The sequence below is a fragment of the Engraulis encrasicolus genome, chromosome 1, assembly GCF_034702125.1.
Source record: "Engraulis encrasicolus isolate BLACKSEA-1 chromosome 1, IST_EnEncr_1.0, whole genome shotgun sequence".
Classification (NCBI taxonomy): domain Eukaryota; kingdom Metazoa; phylum Chordata; class Actinopteri; order Clupeiformes; family Engraulidae; genus Engraulis; species Engraulis encrasicolus.
This window is the reverse complement of record NC_085857.1, coordinates 44,269,260-44,296,289: the sequence shown is the minus strand read 5'-3', so window position 1 is coordinate 44,296,289 and position 27,030 is coordinate 44,269,260. Positions and strand designations below refer to the sequence as shown.

At 41.9% G+C, this 27,030-nt stretch overlaps 5 protein-coding genes across 5 annotated transcripts; 2 read left to right on the top strand and 3 right to left on the bottom strand.

Annotated features, from left to right (window-relative positions):
* Positions 1-1,286: 1,286 nt before the first annotated feature.
* On the bottom strand, positions 1,287-1,757 carry LOC134453002 (histone H2A-like). The gene has a single exon (XM_063203740.1). The coding sequence runs from the start codon at positions 1,707-1,709 to the stop codon at positions 1,332-1,334; it is 378 nt and encodes a 125-aa protein (XP_063059810.1). The 5' UTR covers positions 1,710-1,757; the 3' UTR covers positions 1,287-1,331.
* Positions 1,758-2,587: 830 nt separating this feature from the next.
* Positions 2,588-3,490, bottom strand: LOC134452972 (histone H1-like). The gene has a single exon (XM_063203692.1). It carries the CDS (start codon positions 3,221-3,223, stop codon positions 2,603-2,605), a length of 621 nt encoding a protein of 206 aa, XP_063059762.1. The 5' UTR covers positions 3,224-3,490; the 3' UTR covers positions 2,588-2,602.
* Positions 3,491-11,957: 8,467 nt separating this feature from the next.
* On the top strand, positions 11,958-12,356 carry LOC134453045 (histone H4). The gene has a single exon (XM_063203814.1). It carries the CDS (start codon positions 11,999-12,001, stop codon positions 12,308-12,310), a length of 312 nt encoding a protein of 103 aa, XP_063059884.1. The 5' UTR covers positions 11,958-11,998; the 3' UTR covers positions 12,311-12,356.
* A 948-nt stretch (positions 12,357-13,304) lies between these two features.
* LOC134453025 (histone H2B 1/2-like) lies at positions 13,305-13,773 on the top strand. The gene has a single exon (XM_063203776.1). It carries the CDS (start codon positions 13,347-13,349, stop codon positions 13,719-13,721), a length of 375 nt encoding a protein of 124 aa, XP_063059846.1. The 5' UTR covers positions 13,305-13,346; the 3' UTR covers positions 13,722-13,773.
* A 2,019-nt stretch (positions 13,774-15,792) lies between these two features.
* On the bottom strand, positions 15,793-16,232 carry LOC134453008 (histone H2A-like). The gene has a single exon (XM_063203753.1). The coding sequence runs from the start codon at positions 16,210-16,212 to the stop codon at positions 15,835-15,837; it is 378 nt and encodes a 125-aa protein (XP_063059823.1). The 5' UTR covers positions 16,213-16,232; the 3' UTR covers positions 15,793-15,834.
* Between the last annotated feature and the right edge of the window lie 10,798 nt (positions 16,233-27,030).

Here is a 27,030-nt window from a genome sequence, read left to right as displayed (position 1 = left end):
TGGGTGGCTCTTAAAAGAGCCGTTGTTGGTTTCAGGGCAAAGACTTAAGCACGCTCTCCGCGGATACGACGAGCCAGCTGGATGTCCTTGGGCATGATGGTCACTCTCTTGGCGTGGATGGCGCACAGGTTGGTGTCCTCGAACAGACCAACCAGGTAAGCCTCGCTAGCCTCCTGCAGAGCCATGACAGCAGAGCTCTGGAAGCGCAGGTCGGTCTTGAAATCCTGAGCGATTTCCCTGACCAGACGCTGGAAGGGCAGCTTGCGGATCAGCAGCTCAGTGGATTTCTGGTAGCGACGGATCTCTCTCAGAGCCACTGTTCCTGGCCTGTAACGGTGAGGCTTCTTCACGCCACCGGTAGCCGGTGCGCTTTTACGCGCTGCCTTGGTGGCGAGCTGCTTCCTCGGGGCTTTGCCTCCGGTGGACTTGCGGGCAGTTTGCTTGGTTCTTGCCATTGTTGAGCTTCGTTGGAAGGGACGAACGTGAAGTCAAATGTGAAGCGCATGCTATTTAAGCGCTACATCCGAGACTTGCCTCCAATGACGTGTCCTCACCGATTCCCTCTGATTGGATTTCATCTCAATGGAGCTTAAAATTTAAACCATAGAGCACCGCCCCACCAAGAGTGCAATGTAGCTCTGCGCAATGGTGTTATACTAGTCAACAAGCACTTTCCATCTCCCACATGCACAATGTAGGCACATTGAATTTATATACCACTGTTAAAATATTTAGCAATCACTTTTCAACTATACCCTACATGTTTAAACACCATATGTCCTTCAACGCTATGCTATATTAAAATCACAGCCATATTTAATATGACCCTACATGCTTTTGAGTCCCATTGTGCTTTGGCACCCACACCGCAGCACTCTCACTGGTATTTCTATTTTATGCGTGTTTGAAACATCTCTGAAATATTTTCATATGCATTCAACACACAAGATGTGTATATTAGCTGTTGCACCATAGTCGTGGATGAATGCATGGCAACACACCGTGTTGGCGTCTAATGCAGGAAACATACTTGGGCAGTCAACGAGTCTTTGTATTAATAATTATAGCTAAGCAATTCCCTTCCGGTGTCGTCTTGGAACATTCTTATTTAGCCGGTATGTGGCCTAGTCTGTGTATATTATAGGCCAGGGTTTTGGATATAGGCGATAGTAACAGTCATCCCCATTCTTCATGGTATAAACATGTCAATGTGTATTTTTTGTTTTACTACGTTTCATCGTGATTTCTGTCAGACATTGAAAATTGCTCTTTTCGGGATGTGTGGGTGGCTCTTAAAAGAGCCGTTTTGTTCAGGGAAGTCTGTGGAAGATTTACTTGGACTTCTCGGTCTTCTTGGGCAGGAGAACAGCCTGAATGTTGGGCAGCACACCACCCTGGGCGATGGTGACTCCACCGAGCAGTTTGTTCAACTCCTCGTCGTTGCGCACGGCCAGCTGCAGATGACGGGGAATGATACGAGTCTTCTTGTTGTCACGAGCGGCGTTGCCAGCCAACTCGAGGATCTCAGCGGTCAAGTACTCGAGCACTGCAGCCAGGTAGACGGGTGCGCCAGCTCCCACGCGCTCACCATAGTTGCCTTTACGCAGCAGCCTGTGCACACGACCAACGGGGAACTGCAGTCCAGCCCTGGATGAACGCGTCTTGGCCTTTGCCCTAGCCTTGCCACCGGTTTTGCCTCTTCCGCTCATGTTTGGTGCTTTGTCTTAGATTTCGAAAAATCGCGTGGTTCTCGCCTCACCTCACGCCACTATATATATCCACGACTGTGAAGGCAACCTAGAGCTTGAGTGGTGACTGGCTGAAGCTGTAAGCTTTGGAGCCAATCACTGGGTAGTCAACACTGTGACGTCGTTGGGGAACTCAAAATGCGCTCTTCTCCCTAAAATCACATATTCCCCTTTTTTGGCAAACAATATACTTCATGCCATGAAATGAAAGTAAAAGCATGTATGCATGACGACGGAATTTCACACAGCCCACCATGCGCTTTGCTATGTGTGCTGTTCTCGGAGGTGTGTATTTAATAAAGTAGCAGTAGAAGTACTCTTACACATGTAATTGCGACCCTATAACATAGAACCTTTGTAATGTCATACTACTAGTGTTGTAATTACACATGTAAGCACTTCTACTGTATACAACTTGTTGCCTATCCCATTAGGAACAAACAGCTGGAGTCAGGCGTTCATTGCGCGTCTTTCTAAAGCTTTCAGCAAATATGGGCAATTAGCTATATAGTTCCTAAACAGCATGTTATGTCTACATATGTATCTTGTACAGATGTGTGTGCATGTTCAAAACCAACCATTTACTGGTAGCGTTTGGCTGGGTTCAGCCTTTGTATCGTCATGGCAATAGCGGCAGGGCCGTGAGTGGGGCCTCGGTGATTTTGCAAACAATGGACGAGGTTGGTTGTGAAAAATGGCGCAAATCACGCTTGGCAGGAGACCGCTAGTTCATTCATGTCAAACTCTCAGACAGTACCGATGCGTGCATTTCATTGGAAAGTGTGCAATTAATGAGGAAATTGGGTGGCTCTTAGAAGAGCCTTTTGTTTGAGAAACAGCAGCCTAAAATGAATTTACTTCTTCTTAGGGGCTGCCTTCTTGGGCTTGGCTGCTTTAGGTTTAGCTGCCTTGGGCTTGGCTGCCTTAGGCTTGGCTGCCTTAGCCTTCTTCGGGCTCTTTGCTGCCTTCTTGGGAGCCGCGGGCTTCTTTGCCTTCTTGGGGCTCTTTGTAGCCTTCTTGGGGGCTGCGGGCTTCTTAGCCTTCTTCGGGGACTTCTTGGCGGCGGCTGGCTTTTTGGCTGCTGCCTTCTTGGGCTTCTTTGCTGCGGCGGGCTTCTTGGCAGCTGGCTTTTTGGCCGCTGGCTTCTTGACTGCCTTCTTCTTGGGCTCGGCCGCCTTCTTGGCTAACTTGAAGGATCCGGACGCACCGACTCCTTTAGTCTGGACAAGGGTGCCTTTAGTGACCAGTCCTCTGACTGCCACTTTGACACGTGCCTTGTTCTTCTCCACATCGTATCCGCCAGCAGCGAGCGCCTTCTTCAGAGCGGCAAGGGACACTCCCTTCTTCTCCTTGGAGGCAGCGATTGCTTTTACAATCAACTCGCCGACACTTGGACCAGTCTTCTTGGGCCTGGGTGCCTTCTTCTTGGGTGCCTTTGCCGGTGCGGCAGCGGGGGCTGGAGCAGCGTCTGCCATTCTCGTTGCGTTTCTCTAACAGAGTTTCTCTTCTCAGTGAGTGACTGGATGAGCCAGTGGGCAGGACTTAAGATCGACATGAGAGCCGTAGAGATTCAACTAAGCCAGCTCTCCGACTCTTTGACTGTACTAGCAAATCGCTTGTGTTTTCTGCTCTCGGTTTATGGCAAAATATGTAAAGAATGAAACCACTTTTGGGTGCATCAACAAGTCCTCCGTTAAAGTAAACAGTTCGATGTTCACAAAAACATGAACAAAGTGGCTCTGTGTCCGTTTCTGGTGTTTAAACGTGCCCCCAACTTCAATAGTACGGGTGGAGTTATGGGGACTTGTGTCTGTTTTGTCATGGAAACTTGGGATTTTAAGGGTTTTCCAGATATCAAACGTTGTCTTCGAAGCCCATGTGATCAAATTCACAATGTCGTCTATCCAACGAAAAAGTAATAACTTGCTTACGCCTTCTGTATCATTCTACAAATAGCATGTTTTGGACTGCGTAAAACACAGTCCCTTGCGTGCCCAACTGGCCATACCCGTATAGTCATTAGGAACTTTGGGGCAAAAAACAAGCACAGATGTGCCACTAAAGTAATCATTGAGACTTTTGCCATGTTTAAACTTGGTGAACAAATGTGTGTTTGATGTTTTAATGTGTGGGTTGATGTTGCCTTCCCCGCTTTATGATCTACAATCATCATGCACTAAAGAATGGATGGCAAGGCTAAGCACACACATGGTGTACACACAAGTATTGGTCTCGGCCTTTTCATTTCACCAAACAGGACAAGGACTGCAACTCACTATGCCTCGCAACACAGTGACTTGAAACTATGGCATTTTTACTTCATAATAATGCCTGGGTGGTTTCGTATTCTGCCCATATTTACCATCATGTCCCCAGTGTTATGCAACATGCATAAGGAGATGCTGGTACTATCACTTGATATTCAACTGCTCAGTATGTAGCCTTATAACGAAGCCATCTCCCCCAAATAATGTACTGCTTTAATATTGAACTTGGAACCTTTTACCAAATTAATATATGTCTACCTTCAATATAGGCCTGAATTGCATGGGGAAATCCTGATTTGTTACGGCCCTCGGGTGAATTTTATGACCCTTGTAGGAATTCGAAGTGGCCCCTTCGAATGAAAAAGGTTCCTCACCCCTGTTTTAGAGCATCAACATATCAAGCAAATCTGAATATTGGCCATGAAAAATGTAATTGAGCTTTCATTTATGTATTAGAAGGAAGTTAATCTCATATGGTGTGACAAAATGGTAATATGGTCTGACAAGAAAACTCATGTTTATGCCTAAAATGTAATAAAAAATTGCAACAAAATTATCTGGAATGACAGAAGAAGAAGTTTTGTACAATAAAATATGATTTCATATTTATATAGTTTTCTTTTTTTATATATATTTTACACGTTGCTGTGTGTCATCAGTACCTTCAAAACCCCATGTCTGAAAGCAGGATTTAAAAGTTGACAATAAATACCATAATAATTGGTTAAAATGAAATATAACAAACATCATAGCTACTGTGATCAAGTATTTTCGATAATTAATCAAACTAAATGTATGTACAATGTTTTACAAACCTTTTTATATACTTTTTAAACTATCGAACACATGTCCGGACTTTTAGTCAACACCGTAAGATTTTTTTATAATACAAAACAAATCTACCATTATTGTGGTCAGCTCAAACTCTAAGCAGCCTGGTACTACTTCCTGTTTGGTATACATGCCATGGAGACACTGTTCTGTTAAGGTCACATTTAATATTTGATTTTATTAGTGCATCTTTAGGAAGACCACCTATGTCACAACCATAATGTGTCAACACCATAATGCATACAAATAAAGGTTATTTCAGTAATTTGTTTAATAAAAAAAATATAATAACTGTATTGGCAAGTCCTTAAGTAACTGCTGATGTACCAGATGATTTCTGTTAGAGAATCATGTGTTATTATGAAAAGTAGGTTGATTTGTCAACTCCGTAAGAGTCAACTCCATAAGATTTTCTTATTTAGTTGACATGCAAAATCTTATGGAGTTGACAAGTTCAACAAAAACTTCTCAGTATGCTAATATGTTATATATATCAAACATAGAAACAGGAGGAAAAGGAGGAAAAGTTATTTTAGGATATTATATGTATATTAATGTGCATATAACGCATATAACTACCTATTTTTCCGATATATGGACAAAAAAACTAAAGTTTAATTCAAAACAAATAAACTTTTTAAAAAGAGAAGCTTAATAATGTAACAAAACTACAAAATAAACTGTGAAAAAACATTTTGCACTAAATAGGCTCCAAAAATCAGACCCATTTGTCAACTCCCTCAGTTTTTCTGTCAACTCCGTAAGATTTTTCTCAGCACTTTCAGGGGTTTTAGTAATATTTTTTGGGGAAAAGATCATTCTTTAATCAGTTTTTTTTAGTCAATAAAGGCTCATTAGATCTATACGACCAAGTATTTTAACCACTTTAGGTGTTTTCCTCATGGTTACAAAATAAAAGATAAAGTCTGAAAATGCCATTTTTTTAACTCTGTGTGTTAATAACAGTCTTTAATTAAAATGTAAATATATATATTTCATATTATTGTATATCAGAGTAACTAAGTATCATTACAATACAAATCAGAGCTAAAGATTCTTGTTGGACTATCATAATAATTTCATTATGTACTTTTCTTGTGTCTGACGGAGTTGACGAAAATCTTGGTGTGAAGGTAAACATGTTGATTTGTTAAAAATGCCTTTTTACCTGCAGCCTGTATTTTTACATGCCTGAAAACTACACATCTTTATCTACATGAATATATAACCATCAACAACATATTCTGCATTTTCAAAATCAGGTTTTCAAAACGAGTTTCGTCCCATCTCTCAAGAATCCCTGTTTTGTGTAAAATGTGTCACACCAAAAGACGTGCAACATGGAACAGGAGCAGCAGTGTTGGGTAAACTTGATTTTTTTTTTGGGACACTATGAAGAGCTAAAACTCATCTTGTAGCTGTCAATGGGCCATTCTCAAAACCTAGGACAGTGCACTTCCAAGTGTATCAGCCTAATTAGTCACACCCAGTGATTGGATACTCTTTATTAGTCACACCCAGTGATTGGATATTCTGTAGAGTTCACCAAAGACTATCCAATGACTTGGCGTGACTTATTAGGCTAATACACTTCAGGGATTCTTGAGAGATGGGACAAAACATATCCGGGAGATATAACTCATGTTTGTGCTTAAAATGTGATTAAAAATACCAACAAAATTAGCTGGAATGATAGAAGAAGAAGTTTTTTACACTAAAATATGATTTCATATTTATATAGTTTTATTGTTTTTATTTTACACGTTGCAGTGTGTCATCAGTACCTTCAAAACCCCATGTCCGAAAGCAAGATTTAGAATTTGACAATACCATAATAATTGGTTAAAATGAAATATAACAAACATCATAGCTACTGTCATCAAGTATTTTGGATAATTAATCAAACTACATGTGTGTACAATGTTCTAACAACCTTTTCATATACTTTTTTAAACAATTGAACATGTGTCCGGACTTTTAGTCAACACCGTAAGATTTTTTTTTTTTTTTAAATACCAAAAAATCTACCATTATTGTGGTCAGCTCACACTCTAAGCAACCTGGTACTACTTTCTGTTTGGTATACATGCCATGGAGACACTGTTCTGTTAAGGTCACATTTAATATTTGATTTTATCAATGCATCTTTAGGAAGACCACCTATGTCACAACCATAATGTGTCAACACCATAATGCATAAAAATAAGCGTTATTTCAGTATTTTGTATGATAAAAGCTTAGAATAACTTTATAGGCAAGTCCTTAAGCGACTGCTGATGTATGAGATGATTTCTGTTAGAAAATAACGTGTTATTATGAAAAGTAGGTTTATTTGTCAACTCCGTAAGAGTCAACTCCATAAGATTTTCTTATGGAGTTGACATGCAAAATCTTATGAAGTTGACAAATTCACCAAAAACTGCTCAATATGCTAATATGATATTCTTTTAAAATGTAGAAACAGGAGGAAAAGTTATTTTAAGATATTATATGTATATTAATGTGCATATAATGCATATAACTACATATTTTTTCGATATATGGACAAAAAAGTTAAAACTTCAGTTTAATTCAAAACAAATAAACCTTTTAAAAAGAGAAGCTTAAGACTATAACAAAACTACGAGATAAACTGTGAAAAAACATTTTGCACTAAATAGGCTCCAAAAATCAGACCAGTTTGTCAACTCCGTCAGTTTTTCTGTCAACCACGTAAGATTTTCCTCAGCACTTTCGGGTGTTTTTGTAATATTTTGGGGAAAAAGCAAATTCTTTAATCATTTTTTTTGTTTAGGCAATAAAGGGTCATTAGATCTATACCACCACGTATTTTAACCACTTTAGGTGTTTTCCTCATGGTAGCAAAATAAAAGATAAAGTCTGAAAATACCAATTTTTCGAACTTTGTTTGTTAATAACATTCCTCAATTAAAATTTAAATATATATATTATATATTGAAGGTAAACATGCTAATTTGTTAAAAATGCCTTTTTACCTGGAGCCTGTATTTTTATATGCTTGAAAACTACACATCTTTATCTACATGAATATATAACCATCAACAACATATTCTGCATTTTCAAAATCAGGTTTTCAAAACTTGTTTTGTCCCATCTCTCAAGAATGCCTGATTTTCATGTTAGCCATGTAAAACCACGATAAATGCAATATGACAAGATAGTTTTTAAGGTGATATAGACTGGAAAAAAAAAAACCCTATTGTCTTTATTTTTCAGGGATTCTTGAGAGATGGGACAAAACATGTCCAGGAGATAAAAATGATGTTTATGCTTAAAATGTAATTAAAAATTGCAACAAAATTAGCCGGAATGACAGAAGAAGAATTTTTGTACAACAAAATATGATTTCAAATGTATATAGTTTTATTTTTTTTATTATTTTACACGTTGCAGTGTGTCATCAGTACCTTCAAAACCCCATGTCCGAAAGCAGGATTTAAAAGTTGACAATACCATAATAATTGGTTAAAAATAACTATAACAAACACCATAGCTACTGTGATCAAGTATGTTGGATAATTAATCAAACTAATTGTATATACAATGTTTTACAAACCTTTTTATATACTTTTTAAACTATTGAACATGTGTCTGGACTTTTAGTCAAGACTGTAAGATTTTTTTTTTAAAATGCAACAAAATCTGCCATTATTGTGGTCAGCTCACACTCTAAGCAGCCTGGTACTACTTCCTGTTTGGTATACATGCCATGGAGACACTGTTCTTTTAAGGTCACATTTAATATTTGATTTTATTAGTGCATCTTTAGGAAGACCACCTATGCCACAACCATAATGTGTCAACACCATAATGCATGAAAATAAAGGTTATTTCAGTATTTTGTATAATACAAAAATAGAATAACTTCATTGGCAAGTCCTTTAGTAACTGCTGATGTACCAGATGATTTCTGTTAGAGAATCATGTGTTATTATGAAAAGTAGGTTGATTTGTCAACTCCGTAAGAGTCAACTCCATAAGATTTTCTTATGGAGTTGACATGCAAAATCTTATGGAGTTGACAAATTCACCAAAAACTGTTCAGTATGCTACTAAGATATTATTTTCAAACGTAGAAACAGGAGGAAAAGTTTTTTTTAGGTTATTATATGTATATTAATGTGCATACAACGCATATAACTAAACTTTTTAAAAAGAGAAGCTTATGAATGTAACAAAACTACAAAGTAAACTGTGAAAAAAACATTTTGCATTAAATACCAACATTATTTTAGATGCAAGTAAATATGTTTTAGTTAGTTCATTTAAGACCATACATCTGTTCATTTTTATGGTCCCCAGAAAAGACAGTGAGAGACAGTGGAAGGGCAGTGAGATTTATCTTAATTTAAAAACATATTTTTATGTGTGAGTGAGAGAAGGCAGCACAAGAAGTTTGTATGCTGAATTTCAATTGTCATTTAAACCCTTTGAATAAGGAATTTCCCCAGGTTCTTCTAGAATTTTATTTGAACAGTCTACAGCTCCCATAGAAGTAAGAATCTTGCAAAAAACCTTATGACATCATAATGAGAACTCAACATTTGGGCAAAATTCTAATCAAATACCGGTATTTGTGATGCTACTCCTCAAAGGGCTAATGATGGCGTTCTGTTGGTAAACCTGCAACCCCTTTAAACACATATAGATATGCAGATGAAATCAATGGTTAGGAAAACACCTTTGAAAATGACAAAAATATGAACCTTTGAATACTGTAATTTCAAACATTTTCAGTCTTTAACCCTAAAGCGACCGAGTGGGGTCATTTATGACCCCGGGCACAATATTTTTTGTTCACCGTTTCTTGTCCTTTTTGGGGTCGGTCAATACCTATGTTATGCATGTTGTGAATGAATTTTGTGAGAATTGGCCCATTCATAGCCTATGGGAATTTTTCTGGACTTTTACGGCCCTCGGAGCAATTTGAAGTGGCCCCTCGAATGAAAAATGTTCCCCACCCCTGCTCTAATACATATGGAAGATGCCTTTTCACAGCCACAATGTCCGGAAAAAGTTTCAGATAAATGTTGAGTGTGCACAAGCTTATATGTTTGAGACATGGTTTTGTCTATGTAAATTACAATATTCTCTATTAGTCGTGATTTCATGAACCCAGAAATGTTGAGTACCCTAAAGTTTTATTGCAGAAAAAGCCTGTCATCTATGGGCCTAATTGATAGAATTTAGCTTGATTTCCCAAAGTTTCACTTTGAGAGAAGAAAAAAATGCATCGGATGTTATCATCATTATCAATGTACGCATGTAAGTTTGACAATCTTTTAGCAAAACAATAAAATGTTCAAATTTAAATTTGTTAGCTTTAGATGATGGACAAGTAGCCTATGTCTTGGATGTAAATACATTTGAATGATCCCCAAAATATAATGTATATAGTGGTATTTCTATATTAACTCCTTGGGATCATAAATGACCCCGCTCGGTCGGATTAGTCGCAAAAACAGCCCGGTCGCTTGAGGGTTAATCACTTTGATTAATGTCATCAAGGTGTCATAATAAAGATAGCCCAAGCAATGTCACCTGCCATGCCCATAGCGGAATGTCAATGAATGCCATCAGGCATAAAACGTTTATGACATTGACGTTATGATTCTAACACGTCCATGACTACATCACAATACAGTTATGATGCTGTCGTGTTAGCCTACTATAGTTCACGACAAAGAAATCGTGCTAGTGAACAAAACACAGCATGTTTCAGGATGAAATAAGAAGTGCATATCGCAGAAGTTCGATATTCTCTAGTTTCTAAGCAGCATTTTTAATTAAAACAAATCAAAAATATGTATAGTGTGCACATATCATTCAATGTGCTTAAGAACAGAGAAAAGAGAAGAAGAGGAAGAAAAAAAACTAGTTTATGTTATAGATAGTGCGTAATTGACTATCACCAAAGGCAGATGAAAATAAAGCAGTTGTTAACTCCCTTTTAAAACAAGATAGGCCTACTGTTCTAATTTGGACAGGGAATTGGTTCCAGCATTTCGCAGCATAATGCCTAAATGCCATTTCATTTTTAGATGAAATGCCGTTAGATTAGGCTACTTCCACGCAGTTTTGATAGACTCGCCTTCTAAGGCTATTGATAGCTCATCTCGACAGAATGTTCAGAATTGTCAATGCAATCTATGCATAGGATTTTTGCAACTATATTTGTCTTATCATTACAATGAGTAATCCAATTACTCCACGGAGTATTATTATTATGATATAATAACATAAGATAATCCTTTATCGTCTCTTCAATAGAACTTTTGTTTGGACATGTGAGTGTGATGTAGGCCTTCACAAAAACATAGTACAACAGACAGAAAAATGACACACACATGTACACTGAACAAGGAAATATGTAACATATACGGACAGCTTCTGTTAATATAGTTCTGACTGCATCTTGGCCCATACCAACCAGCAAACATTCGTCCAATGACAATAACATATCTTGTATCTTGTATCTTGTAAAATAGTAATGCAAACCAAACATATTGCCCCCTCATCCCTTTCAGAGAGGTAAAAAAAGAAAGAATAAACAAAAAGTAAAGTATGCATGCATGTAGTGTGTAGAATGCGACTGCTCTGCAGTTGAAAGGTTGTAATAGGCCCACTCGTGTGTTAGACTGCATCCCAATATGTGACCTTGCCTCCTCCACTTGTGCTTGTCTCCTCGCCCCGCCTCCTGGCCCCTCCTCCGTGGAGCAAACGATAAAGTTTCCCAGCTGTCAGCCTAGCCACAACAACTTTTGAGGGACTGTTTTTCATTCACCATCCCAATTGCAAATGAGAAAAAGACTCTATAATTGAGCTTTTGCAAGATATTGAAATATAATGCTGTTGTCAGTGATGTCATCATGACGAGAAGCGAGTGGAGGAGGCAAGTGGAGGAGGCAAGGTCCCATATTAAGATGCACTCTTAGTGTTGCTATTAGAAGGGCACTGCGCATGTCACCAATATGGATAGCTTACATGCTCCCGCCATAACTGTTTCGAACTCACAAAGGGAGGGGCGCTTGGCCCTAGTAAGCCCGGTTTCAAGCAGGTCCTCCTGTCTGGCATAAATACGCGGGGCTCACCATGAGAAGGTACTAGTCTTTGTGATTACAGAGAGACAACATGAGCGGACGCGGCAAAGGAGGAAAAGGTCTTGGAAAGGGTGGCGCTAAGCGTCATCGCAAAGTCCTTCGTGATAACATCCAGGGAATCACCAAGCCTGCAATCAGGCGCCTGGCTCGCCGTGGTGGTGTGAAGCGTATCTCTGGCCTCATCTACGAGGAGACCCGTGGTGTGCTGAAGGTGTTCCTTGAGAACGTGATCCGTGATGCCGTCACCTACACCGAGCATGCCAAGAGGAAGACTGTCACAGCCATGGACGTCGTCTATGCTCTGAAACGCCAGGGCCGTACTCTGTACGGTTTCGGAGGTTAAATATCGACTCACCCGACAAAAACCAAAGGCTCTTTTAAGAGCCACCCACTTATCTAAAAAAGCTAATATATCCATTGTGTCCACACTCAAATGAAGGGAATATCTGTATGGAACAATGAAATGGTTAGTTCTATACAAAATGTGAAATGAATAATTCTGTTAGCCTTGCACTGCAAAGTAGCCTACACCAGCTGCATCAGAGTTTACTCTAAGCCAAGTCCTTAATACAGTGTGTGCTTTGAAATTGAACTGTGTTAAAAAACTCACACGACTTGCAATAAAACAATTACATCAATTTGTAATCCGGAGGCAGTTGAACTTGTTATTTCAATTAAGACCATGGCCATTGCCTTGCGTAGTAGAATTATTTAACTGTATCTATCATGATTTACTGACTCAGCTTTATTTAGTGTGTAGGACTTTCCCAACAGGTTTCCTATGAGCTGGCCATGACAAAAGGCACTTTCCACAATGTGGTCCATTGTGTAAATGTAGGCCTATATTTCAAACTCGTGAAAATGGTCAAGAATGCCCCTCACAATAATTTCCCCCTGGGATCCATAAATTATACTCTATACTACAGAATGAATAATGTAGGCAACTACATATGTTAGGCAGGTACAATAAGGTCTGCTATTTACCCTAATACGAAACTTGAGTCTGCTTGCTCGCAACATAGGCTACACGTAGGCTACTCATAATAACATTTCAGGTGATTTAAGTTCATCTGACTAGAATAAGCTGCTTGTATTACTTTGTTGAACGTAATTTATTTCGTTAAAAAAGTGCGGGAAATGGCCAGTATGCAACGAGGGCAAAACTAACGTTTGTGGGTAGAGTGTTCTTTGAGGCAGACGGAACGTCCCCCTATTTCAAAAGTGACCAATCATCGCCTCTGAAAATGGAGGGAAATGGCTCATTGGATTGTCCTTGAGCTCAGCTTGTGCCGACTTGAAGTGAGTTATTTGCATACTGGTGGGTATAAGAACAGCAGAGCAATCATGCCAGACACCATTGTCCCTGACAACTGCTAACCATGCCTGATCCAGCCAAGCCTGCCCCCAAGAAGGGCTCCAAGAAAGCCGTGAGCAAGACCGCCGGAAAGGGTGGCAAGAAGCGCAAGAGGACCAGGAAGGAGAGCTATGCTATCTACGTGTACAAGGTCCTGAAGCAGGTCCACCCCGATACAGGGATCTCTTCTAAGGCCATGAGCATCATGAACTCCTTCGTCAACGACATCTTCGAGCGCATCGCTGGTGAGGCTTCCCGCCTGGCACACTACAACAAGCGCCACACCATCTCCTCCAGGGAGATCCAGACCGCAGTGCGTCTGTTGCTGCCCGGTGAGCTCGCCAAGCACGCCGTGTCTGAGGGAACCAAGGCCGTCACCAAGTACACCAGCTCCAAGTAAAGAGTTCTCCCCCTTTTCCCAAACCAAAGGCTCTTTTAAGAGCCACCCAAAATCTCATCAAAAAGCTATTCCATGTCTTGTGAATATTGAACAGAATGATCTGTGCAGTAGGCCTATGTGATCAAATGAAGTCTTCCACACAGACGCGCACAACCAAAGCCACCAGTCCACAAGCTAACAAAGCAAATGCAGGCAACTGAATCATTTGCCAGGCCAGGCATTTGCAGTCTTTCGCTATTGGGCCTCGCATGTGTCAACACAGCGCCTGGTTGAACTTGACCAATTCAAGTACGTATGTACAATTGTTTTAAGTTGACCAAAGAAATCTGCTCAACTTTAAATCTGCTCAACTCAAGTTTAAGTTGACCAAAGTCAAGCAGCCAGGACCCCTAACTTTTCATTGCACGTCTGCTCTACTTTTTTGCACTGTGCTGTATTGGATCATTTTGATGCGTGTCATGTGAAGTTGCGACAGTGTAGTATAATTGGCCTTCAATCACATTTAAGATTGGGTAATATATTCTGGAAAGTACGACAAGGATGTATTGGCGAACAATAACAAATACCCACTGGTCGGCCAGCGTGCGCTCTTGCTGTAGACTCACACGTTGCTTCACAGGCTTATAGTCATGGCTTCATAATATTAAGTGAATGATTGCTGCTATATTGCACTGTGCAAGCGCTTTGTTGTGTTTGTGTCGTGATGTACTGTACTTGACACTGCGACTGGCTGGGTAGAAACAATGCTTTCATAGGAAGGTGTGGGTGGCTCTTAAAAGAGCCGTTGTTGGTTTCAGGGCAAAGACTTAAGCACGCTCTCCGCGGATACGACGAGCCAGCTGGATGTCCTTGGGCATGATGGTCACTCTCTTGGCGTGGATGGCGCACAGGTTGGTGTCCTCGAACAGACCAACCAGGTAAGCCTCGCTAGCCTCCTGCAGAGCCATGACAGCAGAGCTCTGGAAGCGCAGGTCGGTCTTGAAATCCTGAGCGATTTCCCTGACCAGACGCTGGAAGGGCAGCTTGCGGATCAGCAGCTCAGTGGATTTCTGGTAGCGACGGATCTCTCTCAGAGCCACTGTTCCTGGCCTGTAACGGTGAGGCTTCTTCACGCCACCGGTAGCCGGTGCGCTTTTACGCGCTGCCTTGGTGGCGAGCTGCTTCCTCGGGGCTTTGCCTCCGGTGGACTTGCGGGCAGTTTGCTTGGTTCTTGCCATTGTTGAGCTTCGTTGGAAGGGACGAACGTGAAGTCAAATGTGAAGCGCATGCTATTTAAGCGCTACATCCGAGACTTGCCTCCAATGACGTGTCCTCACCGATTCCCTCTGATTGGATTTCATCTCAATGGAGCTTAAAATTTAAACCATAGAGCACCGCCCCACCAAGAGTGCAATGTAGCTCTGCGCAATGGTGTTATACTAGTCAACAAGCACTTTCCATCTCCCACATGCACAATGTAGGCACATTGAATTTATATACCACTGTTAAAATATTTAGCAATCACTTTTCAACTATACCCTACATGTTTAAACACCATATGTCCTTCAACGCTATGCTATATTAAAATCACAGCCATATTTAATATGACCCTACATGCTTTTGAGTCCCATTGTGCTTTGGCACCCACACCGCAGCACTCTCACTGGTATTTCTATTTTATGCGTGTTTGAAACATCTCTGAAATATTTTCATATGCATTCAACACACAAGATGTGTATATTAGCTGTTGCACCATAGTAGTGGATGAATACATGGCAACAGACTGTGCTGCCGTCTAAAGGGTCAAACATAGTTGGGCAGTTAACTAGTCTTTGAATTAATTGTAGCTAAGCAATTCCCTTCCGGTGTCTCATATATTAAGCGTCGTGGCACATTCTTTATTTAGCCGGCATGTAGGCTGTAGACCGTGTACATCAATATAGGCGAGCGTTTTAGAGATAGCGATAGTGAACGAGTAATCTCCATTATTCATGGTATTAAACATGTCAATGTGTATTTTCCCCTTGTTTTACTACGTTTCATCATGATTTGTCAAACGTTGAAAATTGCTCTTTTCGGGATGAGTGGGTGGCTCTTAAAAGAGCCGTTTTGTTCAGGGAAGTCTGTGGAAGATTTACTTGGACTTCTCGGTCTTCTTGGGCAGGAGAACAGCCTGAATGTTGGGCAGCACACCACCCTGGGCGATGGTGACTCCACCGAGCAGTTTGTTCAACTCCTCGTCGTTGCGCACGGCCAGCTGCAGATGACGGGGAATGATACGAGTCTTCTTGTTGTCACGAGCGGCGTTGCCAGCCAACTCGAGGATCTCAGCGGTCAAGTACTCGAGCACTGCAGCCAGGTAGACGGGTGCGCCAGCTCCCACGCGCTCACCATAGTTGCCTTTGCGCAGCAGTCTGTGCACTCGACCAACGGGGAACTGTAGACCAGCCCTGGAAGAACGAGTCTTGGCCTTTGCCCTAGCCTTGCCACCGGTTTTGCCTCTTCCGCTCATGTTTGTTGCTTAGCTTTAGATTTCGAGAAATCGCGTGGTTCTCGCCTCACCTCACGCCACTATATATATCCACGACTGTGAAGGCAACCTAGAGCTTGAGTGGTGACTGGCTGAAGCTGTAAGCTTTGGAGCCAATCACTGGGCAGTCAAGACCGTGACGTTGTTGTGGAACTCATGGTGCATTCCCCAGAGGTAGGAGCTTCCTTGTAGGCAACAAGAAGGCAGCTACCTCCCACTTGAAAGCGTTCCAACCAGCAAGTCGAACAAACTACAAACATGGAGGGACAAAAACTACATATCCACTTCTCAAAGATGTCAGCAATGTAAACAACATCATGCGTTATTTTCATTTAGCCGCATTTCATCTTTGAAAGACGCAATGTCAATATAACTACACCTTAGAAAAGTTAACAGGCTGTTTTGCAACCGTTAACCTGTCTGAATCAACTTTATTTGTCCATAGAATGGTGATGTGCAACATAAACTATTCCTAACACTGTGCGCTGCCATTGCTTTGATGACATCACAATAGTCAATGGGGTGAAGTCGGTTTGCTTCGCTTTTGCCCCAGCTCGCGACTTGAACATTCCGCTTCAACAGGCGTTCCAATGCATTTCAGCAAGTAGGAGGTCAGAAACATCCCATCTCCCAGCCCTGGGGAATGCACCATAACACTGTGCGCTGCCATTGCTGTGATGACATCACAATAGTCAATGGGACGAAGTCGGTTTGCTTCGCTTTTGCCCCAGCTCGCGACTTGAACATTCCGCTTCAACAGGCGTTCCAATGCATTTTAGCAAGTAGGAGGTCAGAAACATCCCATCTCCCAGCCCTGGGGAATGCACCATCAAAAGGCACTCTTTCCCCCATCTTCCCCAAAATCACATATTCCTTTTCTTTGACAAATAATAGAGCTCTTCAGTAACGCGGAAGCATGTAGTAGACTGTAGTCTTTCATGTTAGCATTTAAGGACATCCTGGTTCGTATCGGCTTCCGGCCTCCCATTGGGAATGAATAGGGGCCAGTTTCAAATAAGCTCCGAGTGCAAGCACGCGCTTAGCGAACCCCCGCAAGCTGTCGAGGGTGTTAAAAATAGGCTGTAGGTATGACATGGTTGATCATTTTGTGTCAAACTTCGACATAAATACGATGTTGCGTCCATATGCTAAACCCGGAAACTTTTGGCGACTACAGAAGGGTGACATCAGCTAAAGTGGGCCATTAGCCAAAGTGGGCCGCTTAAGGTTTCGAGGTCCCAGCGCCTATGGAAATGAGAGCCAATGTCTAAAAAGGGTATTAAATTGTTGCCATGACTGTGCTTGACAAGTAACACTTCATTTGATTGTTTTTTGTTCGTTATTGTGGGAGGGGCAGTAATTCAAATGCTGTTTGCGCGAGGAAACTGCATGGTAAGTAGGTTGACATGTCAAATCTGGCTGAATATTATAAGGAAGATATAGTTATTTTAAAACATGCTTACAGATTAAAAAAATGCTCATGTTATCAGTCTTGGTTGTATAAATCAGATCAAATAGTGGTAGTCTGATATATTAACTTAATTTAAGAAAAAAAGGGTTTATGTTGGTGGCCCAAATGACTTTAACCCCCTATGGTAAAGTGGGCCACGCGTCTTCAGCTAAAGTGGGCCGCCATTATAACCAATGGGTGTTTGCTGTTGCTGTGGAGATAGCTAGCTGGAGATAGCTATGTCTGTGTACACTTTCAAAGAAAAGATGAGGCAAGATGGCAGGTGAAAAGAAATTAATATATATGAAAAGATAGGAGACAGAAAAAGTGAAAAAATGGGATGAACATTGTCCAGAGACATGTGGCTGTACAGCATTGTGTTTTAGCATCGAAAGTAATGATGAATTATTGACTTTTTCCCTTTTTTATTTAACCGGCCCACTTAACCTGATAAGGTGGCCCACTTTGGCTGAAGCTGCCCATTCAAAAAAAGTTGTCACAACGAAAGTTTAAAGACTTATAGGGCCTAAATAATTATGTTTTATAATATAATTCCAACACAAAAAGATGGAATATAGTAGCTATTAATTATATATATGTACATTTAAAATGCACAGATGTTATTTTGTTATTTTCCCAAGCGATCTACCAAAAAGCGGCCCACTTTACCTTATGTCACCCGTGCGGAGGGTTGTACCCATGGCAACCAAAGGAAAGCATGTAGTTCGAAAGTTTTAATGATCAGAAAGGGGTTAGCAATATTGAATTAAAATCGTCATGATTTAACATGTGAATACACCAACATGATGATACGATCCGTTCCACTAATGAGAAAGGGATGCGGGGACACGCTAATGTTCGTTGTTGGCGTGCAACTTATATTTTTGCCAAACCTGAATCTCTATGGCGTGTTGCAATGTAAAAAAATCGCCATAGAACCGGAACGCCAACCGCCGCATACAAGTTGACGTCAACGCTGAAGAGCTCTATAAGTTTGAATAACACTTCAACTTGAACTGTCTATTGCATGAATGCACCACAACTTTGCATGTTAACTGGTGCTCTACAAGGCCTTGTGACAGCTTTAGGCTTAGGGGTGGTTTTGGTATAGGCCTATGTCCACAATTTCACCATCTTCCCTTCTTGTTGTTGGTGAAAGTAAAGCTGCAAAAATGGTACTTTACGGACAGATTAGGGTTAGGGATGGTTTTGGTCAGGGCACAGCTTCACATTTTCGTGTTTGCCCCGCTAGTATGAAACATGACATCTTTTCATGAGTATGTGGGTGCATACGTGCATGCATCAGGGTCTCATGATTCGCACATTGTGTGTGTGTGTGTGTGTAAGAGAGAGAGAGAGGGAGGGCGGGAGAGGCAGGCACTAAGAGGTTTTTCATAGTCATCCATTAATAGGGTTGCCACATTTCAGTGGTAAAAAATCTGGACACATTGATGCCTAGCACGAATCATTAATGATATGTGTTAATTTCAATGGGGTAATATGAAGCTGTGCATTATAAAAAATCGGGACAGTCCAGGAATTTACCCGGACAGACCATAAAAACCGGGACAATCCAGGAAAAACCTGGACATGTGGCAAAAAAATGAATGATTCCTGACCCATGTGTCCAACACACACACACACACACAAAATGTAGTGTGTGCTAGTGTGAATGCCAATTTCTGTGTTCTATGTTTGATGTTTATGTTTTTGTTTTTCTTTGTTAATATGCCTAACTGTGTCTCGTGTCTGGTGCCAGCGTGTAATGCAAGTACAATTGCCCCATGGGGACAAATGAAGCTCTAACTAACACATACAAACATAGGCCTACACATAGACACAGTGTTGGGAGTAACTCGTTACAAAAGTAACTTACTGTAATGCATTACCTTTTTGAGTAGGCTAACGCAGTAATGTAACTGATTACAGGGGAAAAAATCGGTAATAACATTGGTAAAGTGGGACAACTGGTAAAGTGGGACAGTTAACATTTATCACCAATATCTTCATATTGCTTTACTGTAGCCAATTAAATCTTTTGGATATATTTTCTCTAGCATGTAATGTTTAAAATATAATATTAAGTGTGGTTGTGATGTCTTCCTGGGGGGCGTGATGACATGTCATTCAAAGGCTGAGCCAAAAAAACAACGATTTTGAAAATGACATAGCAATCTGAGGTCAATAATGTTAAGGGCCTAGCACTTTCAAAATTGATGTTAGGCCTCAACAACTGTTTTCATATGAAAGGTGACTTCATTAAGTATCATCTAGTTAAAAATGCATTAATTTTTTAAATAAAATATTTTAACTAGACTGCCTGTGCAGTCGCCTTCGACTGCTTAAGGTATATCCCCGAAACGCGACGCTTCCAGTGCCCCATCATTCCTACCACTCCCGTCCACCATTTCGTAAACGTATATACAGACGTGACATGACGCACATAGGCTTAAAACCAAACGACTATTGTGAAAATGAAGCAAAAAATGGGGCAAATGGTAATACTGTTTTAATGGTTTAGTGGATATACCACATTAGGTACAGTGTAATAACCAGTGTAACAATATTTAATACCATGTAATTTTTTTACTTACATCATGTGTTTGTGCGTAAGTGGTATTACATGGTATTGCATATTGTTACACTGGTATTACACTATATTACATGGTATTGCATACTGTTACACTCGTTACTACACTGTACCTGATATTGCATATTGTTACACTGGTATTACACTAGTATTAAATGGTATTAAATATTGTTACATTGGTTATTACACTGTACCTAATATGGTAGATTCACTGAAATGGTGAACCATTAAAATAAGGTGTTACCGGGCAAATCAATCCACCCAGTCAGAAGTTATGGGCCAAATGAAAATTCCGCCATTTTGAAAGTGTTGTCTTCCAAACTCGAATCAGTTCATGAACCTACCCTAGAGCATTCACACACAAAATCTGGGACAAATCCATCCAACCCGTCAGTAGTTATGGGCCAAACAATAATTCGGCCATCTTGAATTCAGCCATCTTGAAAGTCTTGCCCTCCAAACTCGAATTAGTTCATGAACCTACCCTAGAGCATTCACACACCAAATCTGGGACAAATCCATCCACCAGGTCAGAAGTTATGGACCAAACAAAAATTCGGCCATCTTGAATTCAGCCATCTTGAAAGTGTTGACCTCCCAACTCGAATCAGTTCATGAACCTACCCTAGAGCATTCACACACCAAATCTGGGACAAATCCATCCACCCGGTTAGAAGTTATGGACCAAACAAAAATTCGGCCATCTTGAATTCAGCCATCTTGAAAGTGTTGACCTCCAAACTCTAATCAGTTCATGAACCTGTCCTGGAGCATTCACCCAAAAAATCTGGGACAAATCCAAACATCCGTTCAAAAGTTATCGCGTTAACACGAAAGACCTTACGCGGCGGCGGCGGCGGCGGACGCGGACGCGGCGGCGGCGCACGCAAAACCATTACATCCCCGACGCTCCGCGTTTCGGGGATATAATTAGGGGCACATTTTCCACTGTCCCACTTTACCAATGGCTATTGGTAAAGTGGGACAGGGCACATTTTTTATGGTGAAACAGCAAATAGTGTATTATATTTCAATAAAATGTTGCTTATAATTGCTTATTATCAGAAAATTACTAATAAAATCTTAGTATTAGTCTCTTTTTCAGTAGTAATATGCTTGCTGTATCAGGTAGGCCTATGGGTGCATTCTATGTAAGCAGGTTTATGCAACAAATTCTTCATATAAAGGTAACAAAATGTAGGCCTATGCAAACAAACAGTTTTTACATAAATGCATATATAACAAACTTTAATATCCTTGTCAATTGTGTAATAAATAAAATAAAATGGAAAAAGCAGCAATGTCCCACTCTACCAGTGGTCAGGAAGTTCATTCTGAACTTGGCCAGAACTGNTTAAGTAAGGGTTAACGTTCGGCGAGAAGGTCGCTACCGTGGAATAGCAGCACGACAGAGAGAATCTTTAGACCCCGACGCGGAGCGGAGGGGTCTTGTTCATGTTTCACACATTGCGGGGACATTTCTTTAGGCCTATTTAATGTTAAGATTGTTGCTGCGCAAAACAAAACAGTGCCGTTGTGGAACACCGCTAGACAACAGCTAGCCAGGACAAGTTCAAGTTCAAGTTCAAGTTCAAGTACTTTTATTTGTCACATACATGGTAATTGTAGTGAAATGATGATGGGGTCATCAGCTCTGCATCTTAAAAATTAAAAAATTAAAGAAGTAAAGTAAAAAAGGAAATAAAAGGTGAGAAATAAGTTAAAGAAAAAAACAAAGAAAATTATTATTTTAAAAAGTCTCTGTTCAGCAGTCGCACTGCCTGGGGGTAAAAACTTTTCCTCATTCTTTCAGTTCTGGCCTGAATGGTTCTGAGTCGTCTGCAGGACTTAAGTAGGGTGAACATGTAAGAGTTGGGGTGTGAGACATCCTGCATAATCTTCCTAGCCCTGGCTCCCACTCTCTTAGTGTAAAGGCCCAAGAGTCCTGGAAGGTTGGCTTTGCAGAGCGCACCACTCTCTGTAGGTCCTTCTGTTGTTGTTGTGTGCAGCTTCCAAACCAGGCCGTAAAACAGCCTGTTAACACACTTTCCACCGCTGATGAATAGAAGGTGGTCAGGATGGGAGTGGAGACCTTAAACTTCCTCAGTAGGCGGAGAAAGTACAGCCGCTGCCTGGATTTTGCTGTCAGGTGTTGAGTGTGTTGTGACCAGGAGAGGTCCTCAGTCAGGTGTACTCCCAGGTACTTGTAGTTTGAGACCCTCTCCACAGGCTCCCCGCTGATGGTAAGTGGCGTGTATGCCCTGCTCTGCACCTTCCTGAAGTCCAATACCATTTCTTTCGTCTTGCTGACGTTCAGGGCCAGGTTGTTGGACTGACACCACAGTGCTAGGTCATCCACCTCATTCAGGTAGGCTGTCTCGTTGTTGTTTGAGATGAGACCCAGCACCACGGTGTCGTCAGCGAACTTAAAGATGGAATTTGAGCTGCTGGTGGTTGTACAGTCATGCGTGTAGATGTTATAGAGCAGTGGGCTCAAAACACAACCCTGGGGCGAGCCAATGTTGAGGGTCAGCTGACTTGAAGTGACACCTCCACCTATTCTGACCACTTGAGGGCGATCAGTGAGAAAGCTGAGCACCCAATTGCACAACTGTGTGTTGAGTCCCAGCCCCCTCATCTTGTCAGCCAGGCGCAGGGGGATAATGGTGTTGAATGCTGAACTGTAATCTATGAACAGCATTCTAACATAATTCCCCCTCCCCTCATCCAGGTGGGACAGTGTGGTATGTAGAAGGCTTGAGATGGCATCGTCCCTGCTTCTGTTTGCTCTATAGGCAAATTGGTGAGGATCGAAAGCACTGGGCAGGGTGTCACATATGTGTTTTTTCACAAGCCTCTCAAAGCACTTCATAACTGCTGATGTAAGGGCCACTGGGCGATAGTCATTCAGGCCTGCTGGCTTGCTGTTCTTGGGCACAGGAACTATGATTGAGTGTTTAAAACAAGATGGGACAACGGCTTGGGCAAGTGACAAATTAAAGATCTCAGCATATACGGGGGCTAGTTGATCAACACAGGATTTCAGAACCCTGCCAGGAATATGATCAGGGCCTGTTGCCTTTCTTCCATTTACGCCTCTGAACACTCCCCTCACATCACTCTCACTGATAATGAAAGGAGGAGTCCCGGTTTCACTAGACTCTTCAGTGACAGCCACCATGGGGTTGGCAAGGTCGAAACGTGCATAAAATGTGTTTAACTCATCAGCAAAAGAGAGCTCAGTACTATCAATGGAGCTGGGCTTGGATTTTAGATCAGTCATGACCCGAAGGCCCTTCCAGACGCTGGCAGGATCACCAGCCTGAAAGTCAGCTTCCACTCTGTCTCTATAGCGGGTCTTTGCTGCCTTCACAGTCCTCCTAAGTCCATAAACTGCATCTTTATAGCCTGACATATCACCTGATAAAATACCAGCCTTGTATGAAACAGAACGGGCTGCAAGTGCTGCTTTCACAGTTTTATCTACCCAGGGTTTCTGATTTGGGTAAACTTTTATAATGACAGTCTCATGATATCGTTTATCAGGAATTGAATGTAGCACCCTACCGTGTCTGCATATTCACTGACGTCATATGAGGATACCCGGAAAAGCTCCCAGTCCGTGTCATAGCCTTTCTACCTATAGCCGTCCCACATGCTATTCGCCCCATTATACAAAATTTGGCCGCAGTTCAATGGATTTGCATTAGGGGCGCTGTTCAGACAGAGCAGATTGGGGTTCCCCTATTGGGCTGGGGCTAATGGCAAACAATAAGTCCTCCCTAGCAGCTGAAACCTGAACATATTACGGTCGTCTATGACTGCAAATTAAAAATTTAAATTAAAAACACAGTAACCTAGGAGTTATATCCGTCTAGTTTCTTACAGATTCGACATTTGTGAGTCAGTCTTCACTAGCTTCTAGCTAAGGAAATGACGACATCCAATTGGTGAATGGGGAACTAAACCGGATGCTAACGTCGGCGAGACGTAGCCTAGCCACAAGCTAACTGACAAACGTGAGGCCAACAACTCAGCCGATCGTGATGTACGCCACAAATAGACCAATCGACCTCATATTTAGACACTACAATGTTGATTTCTGCCTTCGATTTTCGTCAGTTAAGAAATCTAGCGTTTTTAAGGTAGTAAACCGAGTTGCCGCCATGTTTGTTTTCCAGAATCAACCGGGTAGAGAGCTCACGTGCAGCATTTTGGGTAATTGAGTTTCACGTTATTCATGCACAAAATGCGTGTTTTAAAAAAAAAATGCAATGAGTTTAAAAAATCAAACCAAATGCCATTTGGAAGGGCAATTTACACTTCCTTTAGGAAAAATAAAATGAAAACCGGTGACCTTCCATATCGGACACATCAGTTGCGTCTATTGTGGAGCTTCATAGGACCCCCATTCATTCTGACGGCTCTCCTCTGCTTGAACATCGCCGCCCCGTGGACAGTACCACCCGGAAGAAGCTGCCAGTTTGGCCTCTCCTCTATAAATCCTCTCTGTCCGTGTTCTCAAGCGCGTCTTGGAGCAGCATTTCCGATTGGTCAGTCCAGCGTTGTACTGCTTTCGTCACTGGTGCTTCCCTCCTGATCTTGTGTTTTGGTATGAGAAACACCGCAACGTGGTCAGACTTGTCGAAAGCGGGCATCGGAAGCGCTACATTCTGTGAACGGAGTGTAGCAGTGGTCTAAGATGTTGTCGCCCCTCGTCGGGAAGTGAATGTGTTGCTTAAACTCTGGCAAACCTCGGGAAAGTTTGGCCTTGTTGAAGTCGCCGAGGACGATGAAGGCCGCCTCTGGATGGTGATGCTGTTGTTTATTTATTACCTCTTGTAGCTCGCCAATAGCAATGTCCGTGTTTGCACTTGGGGGGATGTAAACCGCAGTCATAATGACCGCTGTGAAATCACGGGGCAGGAAATGTGGTCTGCACAAGATGGACAAGTGTTCCTGATTAGGAGTAGAACTACATTCCCTGGAGAGAACGGTGATGTTCCTTGGCTCGCACCACCTGTTTGTCATGAAGCAAACTCCCCCACCTTTGGATTTCCCGGACGCCTCGGTTCTGTCCATCCGAACGATGAAGAAGTGGTCAGCAGGCATGAGTGACTGATCCGGTATTGTATTATAGGTGAGAGCCAGGTTTCAGTAAAACACAGGACATTGCAGTCCCTGATGTCCCGCTGGAAGGCAATCCGTGCTCTCAAGTCGTCCAGCTTGTTCGCCAAAGACTGGACATTGGCTAGCAGGATACTAGGCAGAGGTGGCCGGTCTGCCTTGCCTCGAAGTCTGATCCGGATACCTGCTCGTCTACCCCTGTGTTTCCTGGACCGTCTCTTGAATCTGCTTGGTTGAGTCTGCCGGAGAATCTCTGGTGGAAACGCCGTGTTATTTCCGAAGGCCAACACCCAGGTAGCAAAGTTTATCTGGCCCATTGTTGGCCCGATCCTTTTTTCGCGAGTGATAACAGTCGGCCCGATTTTGGCTTTGTCCGCGGCCCAATAATGGTCCTACTACCGTATGCCGACAGTGTCGGCTCAGTGTTGGCTCAGTGACTGCATGAGACTGACAGTTATTTTCAGTGTCGGCAGAGTGTTGGCTCAGTTACTGCATGAAGTGACAGTTATTTTCAGTGTTCTATGAAGTGTTGGCTGAGTCACGGTAACCAGTGTTCCAGCCGAGCCGACTCTCAGCCGACGGTGCACCGACATTCTGCCAAGATCAGGCCGACTGTTCTTAACGGCTTTTGCTACCTGGGCAGGTGTTGTCTATCACAGCAGCTGATTAGAGTCTTGTTGAAAAGTCGCTTTAGCAGTGAAAAGTCTTGTTGCCATTGACAGCGGTCTGTTATAGACCAACCCGTCCGTTATAGAAAAATAACAGACGTGTGAACGTTGGGGAGCCCAGTTGAAATGAATGGAGCATTCGACCGATGACGTCACACCATATAATAAAGCAAAATAATTTCTTCTGTAATGAAAATATTTCCAAACTTTCTACTTAATTTTGTAAAAGACACCCTAGATTTTGAAAATAACATAAAAGTTTGACATGTGATGTAATAGTATTTGCATACAATGGCAGAGAACCTGAAATTTCAAAAAGCATCCCACAATGTTCACCCTATGTCCTCGTTACAATGCAAGTAACTTGCACATTAAAAGGCATTTTTTTTCACCTACATTTTGTGTGGGTATTTTGTTTTCTTTAGGCTATAGGCCTACGCGGATCACCGCGAGAGATCAGCTAGCCTACGATAGCCTACGTCCGCGCAGAACATTGCTTCCTCTTTCACGCTTCGTCTCTCGAAATGGCAGGCTGACAAAGGATGACCGATCCAGAAGATCCAGCTTGCTCGTTTTCAAGATGGGTATATGCCCACTACTTTGACTCCATTGAAAATAAGGACGCCAAGAACATTTAAGTTGAATGCACACTGTACTTGAAACCCAAACCGCTTTCCACATCGAAAAACAGTAGCCTACAAACAATTTGACGATTTGAAGAGGTGCCATAGCACCACCAAATTAGTCAGGAAAGGAGGGGATGCATCCCATTCGCACGAGACAGGGACACGGCAGGGTAGGCTATCCGACGGGGGGGATGAGTATGTTGCACCCCCCTCACTTTTGTTCAACTAAACATCACTAACATTGAAATAAATCAATTTGAAATAAAATATTATAGGCCTCTTGGCTCATTAATGCTTATTATATTTCATTGTAGCTTCAGCTGTAGGCTACTTATCAAG